The sequence below is a fragment of the Gopherus flavomarginatus genome, chromosome 6 (genome assembly GCF_025201925.1).
Source record: "Gopherus flavomarginatus isolate rGopFla2 chromosome 6, rGopFla2.mat.asm, whole genome shotgun sequence".
Lineage (NCBI taxonomy): Eukaryota > Metazoa > Chordata > Testudines > Testudinidae > Gopherus > Gopherus flavomarginatus.
The window spans coordinates 95,717,113-95,723,373 of NC_066622.1; the positions used below are offsets into that span (position 1 = coordinate 95,717,113).

A 6,261-nucleotide genomic window follows, 5' to 3' on the forward strand; every position below is an offset into this window, starting at 1 on the left:
AACAAATTAATTGTTTGTGAAGTACTTTGATACTATGATATGAGCACTATGGAAATGCCCATGAAGAAAGGAATATTTTTGAGTTATTGTATATTCCTAGTTAATTGTAGTTGTGTATGTACCAGTGCACGGATGGTGGAGAAATTTTATCCCTAGTCGTAGCCCTCAGGTAGCCTCCTCTGTGGTAGCCTTCTTGACGCTCATCTCTTTTCCCTCACATCTAGTGAGTAGGGTTTTGAACAGAATAGTTTCTGCCCTGTCAGCCTGACCATATTACCTCCTTCCTTAAATCCCTCCACTAGCTTCCACTTCTTTATTACATCAAATACAAGTATCTGGTCTATACCTGTAAGGCCCTTTCTAACTCAGTCCAGCCCTTCTTTTCTACTTGCAGTCTGCTCTGCCAATAATGCTGTTCTCCAATGGTTTCTTGTCTGCTTTTTCCAAATGACTTCCTTTTACTTGGAACACCCTTTCTGAACTTGTCAGTAAACCCAAGACCCTCTTCTTCAAATCCTTCTTCAAGATCCAGTTATCTTGTGATGCTTATAGGAAACTGCCAAAGGCTAATGACTAGGTAGATGAGTTTTACCTGATGTTTACCTACCTTATATTTTATGTATTTTTATAATAAAAGTAAATGGACCAACTTGGAACCATGTATCTGCATGTATAGCTGACTTATATCAATATACATTCTTGTTAATTTTCCTCCCTCCCCATCTCTCCTAATTGTTTGTTATGGCCATTTGTAATTAATCTTAGAGTATAAGACAGCCTTGAAAAATTTGCCAACTATCTGTACAGCAACTGGGCCAGTAGTGGCTTAATCCTGATTAGTGCTTCCTATGTACTGCTGGAATACTTACATCAAGAGAGGGGTTTTTTGGGGGGCAGGAACTTTATCTACTACTTTACAGCAATGATTGTCAATCTCTGGATCAAACCCTGCTATGGAGGTTGATGCCTTGGGAATACAGTAAAAAAGGAGTAATGCAATGGGGCATCAAACATAGAATCTTTATAGCTGAACCACTCCTTATTCTTTCCTCTCTATCACTCACATCCAGCCCTCTTCTTCCCCCTCACACTCCAGGTCCCTGGGAGGGAGTTGCCATCACAGTTTGGTGTGGGCAGGAATGCATGGACCATGCACCCCTGCCCCACCCATGACATAGGCTTTCCACCCAGTGTGCCACAGCACCCTGCCAGGCTGCTGAGGGCTCATTGCACCACAACCCCTGGATGCTGCTTCCAGTGCCAGAGACCATCCTCTCCACAGCTGGCTTTATGCACTCCAGGACGGCACCATGGACAGCCTCATTCCTGGACCCTGCCTTCCTAACCCTTCCCTGCTGGCTTGTGGCTTCCCACCTGTCCCCAGTGCTGAGAGGAGCTGCCCCAGGTTCTGGCAGGCGGAGCAAGGCCTAGCCATGCTCCCTCCTAGCAGGAGCCCATACGTCCCTCACACTGCTCCTTTCCATAGCTCTTGGCTTAAGGTTTCCTGTGATTCAGAGGAGCAGCAGTGGGTGCCAGTAGCGGTGCCAAGCCGGATCTGGGTCTGTGTCTTGTGACGTAGTTCCTGCTGTGTGATGATGTGCACTTGGTGTAAAGCAAGCATTGGTGAGCGGGCCAGACTTGACTGGTGGTATGACCTGGCACAGAGGGTTACAATACTACTGAAATTTAGCCTAGCTGCCCATCCATCTGGCATTATGACGGGGCAAGTGGGCCAAGTTTCAGTGGTGTTGCAACCCTGTGTGCTATGTGCTGCTGTGTCAAGGATTTTAGGTGCCAGAGCAATGTTTTTGACTGATCTGACATCACACCCTTCCTGAGGACCAAAAACAAATAATGGCACATTTTCTTAGACCTAACTCAGGTCTACTTACTATGACTTACCACTCCCACTGGCTACTGTCCTCTTCAAAGGGCAGAGTTAAGGGATTGTGGTGGTGGTGGGGTACTTATCACTGTATTGCCTGCTTCACAAAGGGTTATGTTTAGCCTCTCTCTGTGTTTTGGAATGACACATGGCACCACTGTGCAGCCTTAATTTAATGAAGTTTTGGAGCATTTAATTTTATTGAACCAGATGTATTAGTTTGCTGTCTGGCAAAGGGCTTGATTTCATACAAACACCACGCCTAGCACAGTACAGCTCCACTTTTCATGATGGAGTGCAGGCTGCAATAAAAATAATGAAAAGAGATTATTTTGTTTAGCATAATATTTGACACAGTCTTAGTGCCACTATGGTACTTAGGCTCGTAATGGCCACTGAAATCAGTTAAAGTTAGGAGCCCTAATGACTTTGTGGATCTAGGCTTCACACTGTAGCATTCCGCTTCCCTCAACCCTTCAGTGTTGCTCTATGCTAGTGTAACCCTTCACTGTTCCTGGGTCTATGCAGCTGCCTGTGAACAGTGAAGTGTGTGTGTGTGTTTGGGAAACAGTATTCTGTTTCCAAATCTAATCCATTTTAGTTAGCGGTAATGTACGCAGGGGAGGATTAAAGCTGCAGCTTTCAGAGAGTTTTCTGTGCAGCAATACCAAGGTAAGCCATGGGTGCTCTAACAGAGCATCATGTTGATTCCATCGTGGATTAGGACCCAAACCTGACTGTTGATAGCTACAAATTTTCCCTGAAGCAGGAACTCCAGATGGTTTGTCACATGGAGAAGAGTGTGTATTTTCCAGGCCCTCCATATAGCTGATTAGTCCACTCCACTCACAAATGTGCTGTTCAGTCACTATTAATTTGAATACTTCTGCTGCAGACATTGCAAGTTTCCCTCCAGCAGCTTGAAACAACCTCTCTCTGCTACTAGTGCACCTCAAGACCTGTCATGTCTTCCAAAATATGAAAGAACTGAAATGACAGAAAACATTTTGCTGCGTGGGTCCTATATAACCCTCCCCACCCATCCGCATGGCAATTAGGACATGTTTATGAAGCTGAGTAAAGGTTTTAATTTTAAATTTACCATTGCCTCTGCACTTCTGTAACTACGATTAATAAGTCTGCGTCCACCAGAGACAGCGTGTGGACTGAAGCATCCCCTTCAGAATATGTGTAGGTTCACTTTAGAACTGTTATATTGTACGTACTTGACATTCTACAGTTATTAATTCTGTGCTCCTCCACAGAACTCCTTTAAACAAGAACTCTCTGTTTCTTGTCCTGTTTCAGGACCCTTAACCTACACTGCCTGTGTTCTTCAGGAACTCCATTCCTGGGCCAACATACCCTCATAGACCATTCCAAAAGGAGGCGTTTCCTTGAAGAACTCATGATTGCTGTTCTTGCAGGGCAGACCAGCTGTTCAAGGACCAGAAGAAGAGGGATGACAGACTGGAAAAACTGTATGCTGACAGCAGGCAGAGAGGCTGAAGCCCAGCTGGAGGCGAGTGTTTCAGTGAAGGAGCAGGCACTTGCACAGCAGTAAGATAAGGGAGGAATATGGAGCCCAACAGAGAGAACTGTTCCAGCAACTCCTGTCTGTAATGGCTGCAAGAGCACCGCCTCCTGATGCCTCTCACCATGGCATGATGCCCCAGCAACATACCCTCAGCACAGCAGTAGCTTGCACAACTCCATGCAGTGGTGCGGGAGGGGGATGCATTCAGGACTGGGCAGGGCAACTACCTCCTGTATAGTTTTCCTTCTTACAACTCTGGTGGAAACTTCCCTCTCCCCCACCACAAAGTGAGTGCTAAACTCGTAAAGAAGGGAAAGCAGAACTTGGGGGCCAGGAGACATGCAGTAATAGGGGGATTGTGTTGAGTATTAACTATTTCCTGCCCTTTTTTAGGGGGGGATAAGGGGGAGTGGTTGGTTTTGTAATGGCAGTTGGCCTGCCCAAAACTGTATGAGTGGGACTGAGTGACAGGGCATGGACCATTTGATGATAACTGTCTGTTCATTCCCTTTGGGGCACCTGTCATTGGCCACTGTCAGAAGAGACAGCATACTGGGCTTGATGAACCTTTGGTCTGACCCAGTATGGCTGTTCTTATGTAGTGTTTACATACCTGTTAACAAATAAAGAATATGTTTTCAAGAAAGTTTATTGCTATCAGTGCATCACATCATACAGTCAGGATTTGAGATGAACGTAAAAACGTGTTATGGAGCAATTAAACATGATAAAACAAACAGTATTCCTCTATTTACTGCCCTCCCCCACAACACAAATTTATTTTTCATGTTGATCAAGCATGATGATCAAGACCATCTCCCTCCCAAGAATGAGCCAGTTTTCCCACCCAGCACATTTGTACAGGTGCTATTCCCCCTCTTCCACTGGGCCATACAAGTTCATAATGTGAGCACACAAAGCATCCCTTACATTTGCTGCTTGGGTGCAATCAGCTCCTGCATTGATAGCTGCACTTTCTGGCTGAGGGTACCAATTCTGTGTTCCCTTGCTGTCAGAGGTCCATTCAGGGGAAAATGGCTCACCTCTGGCTTCACAAAGGTTGTGAAGAGCACAACAAGCCACAGTAATGCGGACAGCATTGATGACACTGACATCCAAACGGGTCTGTAAACACCTCCAGCGTGATTTTAATCTGCCAAAAGTGCATTCAACAACCATTCTACACTTGCTTACAGTGTAATTAAACCTTTTTTGGCCTGGGTCTTTGACATCAGGGTATGGTTTCATTAACCAAGGCAAAAGAGGGTATGCAGGGTCCCCTAGAATAACAGTGGGGACAGTAACACCATTTATGTCAATGTCATTGGGTGGGAATAGTGTCCTAGCCTGTCCGTGGATGTAGATTCCAGAGTGGTGAAAAACTCTGGCATTGTGAACTTTTCCTGTATAGCCCACATTGACATTCATAAATCTGCCTCTGTGATCCATTAGTGCCTGCATAACAATGGAGTAGTACCCTTTGCGATTTAGGTACTCGTGCTCCTTGTGGAGGGCAAGCTATGGGCACATGACTCCCATCAATGGCCCCGGCGCAGTTAGGAAACCCCATTCTCTCAAAGCCAGCAATTACTTCAGGAATATCTTTAATGCCTGCTACTTTGGGGTAAACCACACGCCTGATTGCCTCAGTTACCTCTGCCACCACTTTACCCACAGTTGACTTTCCAACCCCAAACTGTTTGGCAACAGACCTGTAGCAGTCTGGGGTAGCCAGCTTCCACACAGTTATAGCAACCCGCTTCTGGACTGGCAAGGGTGACCTCATGTGTGTCTCTTTATGCTGGAGGATGGGGGTGAGCTGCTCACAAAGCTCCAGAAATGTGGCTTTCTTCATGTGAAAGTACTGGACCCAGTGCTGGTCATCCCAAGTCTGCATGACAATGTGGTCCCACCAGTCTGTGCTTGTGACCCTGCACCAAAAGCGGCGGTCTACACAGGGGACATCAGCGGTTATGCCAATTATACTGAGCAACATCTGCCACTGAGAGTCCGTGATGCCAGGGTACTCTTTCTCTTCTGCCTCCTCTTCCTCCTCCTCTTCCTGCAGATCCCTCAGGAAATTAGTCAGGTACCTTTGGTAGGACAGAAAATGCCGCTGAAATGTCCACCAGCGCCTCATGGAAGCTCTGCCAGTTTCCTGACACAGAAGTGAGAGCGCAAGTAGGAGGAGTTCATCCAGAGGTACCTCCTCCATGTTGCTGGCTCTGGTGGCTAGGAGTGCACAGACCAAAATGACTGCTAGGCAGCTTGAGGGGGGAAAGGAGGGGAGCAGTTCCAGTTTCTTATAAGAAGCATGGTGGGCAGTAGAGTTTTCCCACAGTACAACAGGGTCCTAGAGCTACAGTGTCGACAAAGGCAGGGGAAGGGCACTCTGGGACAGGGTTACCTTGACTTGGGTCTGTGCTGTAGTGTGGTTGCCAAAGCCCTAGGCTCAAGCCTGAGTCAGAAACACTTGAACCTAGGGTTAAAATGCAGTGCAGACGCTCACACCCAGGGTTCCATGACACAGGTCAGCTGACTTGAGTTTCAAGGACCCTACCTGCTGTGTAGCCACAGAGCCTGTGACACTAGCTACACTGCAGGGGGGTCTCATCTCCGCAGCAGTGTGGGCTCGCGGGGAGTGGAACAGGCTTGTACACCGGGGGGGGGGGGGATCCCCAGCACCCACAAGCCATAGCTCTGCCCCGGCGGAGGGTGTGCGGGCAACGCAGGGACGGCACGACCCCGCCGGCTCCTTCTGAGCTGCTCCCCGAGACGGGTGACGCGGGCGGCGGGGGAGGGCGCTGGGCCAAGAGGCGGGTGCGCGGGGCGGCCGGGC

The 6,261-nt window shown here is 47.8% G+C and overlaps 2 protein-coding genes across 4 annotated transcripts in view; one reads left to right on the forward strand and one right to left on the reverse strand.

The window, feature by feature from the left end:
* Positions 1–4,000, forward strand: part of LOC127053931 (nucleolar RNA helicase 2-like) — a 46,154-nt gene extending 42,154 nt beyond the window's left edge. For all 3 annotated transcript variants that reach the window (XM_050959396.1, XM_050959397.1, XM_050959398.1), the window contains one exon: positions 3,194–4,000. In XM_050959396.1, the coding sequence (XP_050815353.1) occupies positions 3,194–3,258 (65 nt within the window). In that variant the 3' untranslated portion in view covers positions 3,259–4,000. The remainder of the gene's footprint in view (positions 1–3,193) is intronic.
* A 55-nt stretch (positions 4,001–4,055) lies between these two features.
* On the reverse strand, positions 4,056–6,238 carry LOC127054052 (uncharacterized). The gene is made up of 2 exons (XM_050959709.1): positions 5,135–6,238; positions 4,056–4,575 (listed from the first exon to the last, which is right to left on the reverse strand). Exons 1-2 carry the CDS (start codon positions 5,635–5,637, stop codon positions 4,290–4,292), a joined length of 789 nt encoding a protein of 262 aa, XP_050815666.1. The 5' UTR covers positions 5,638–6,238; the 3' UTR covers positions 4,056–4,289.
* Positions 6,239–6,261: the final 23 nt, after the last annotated feature.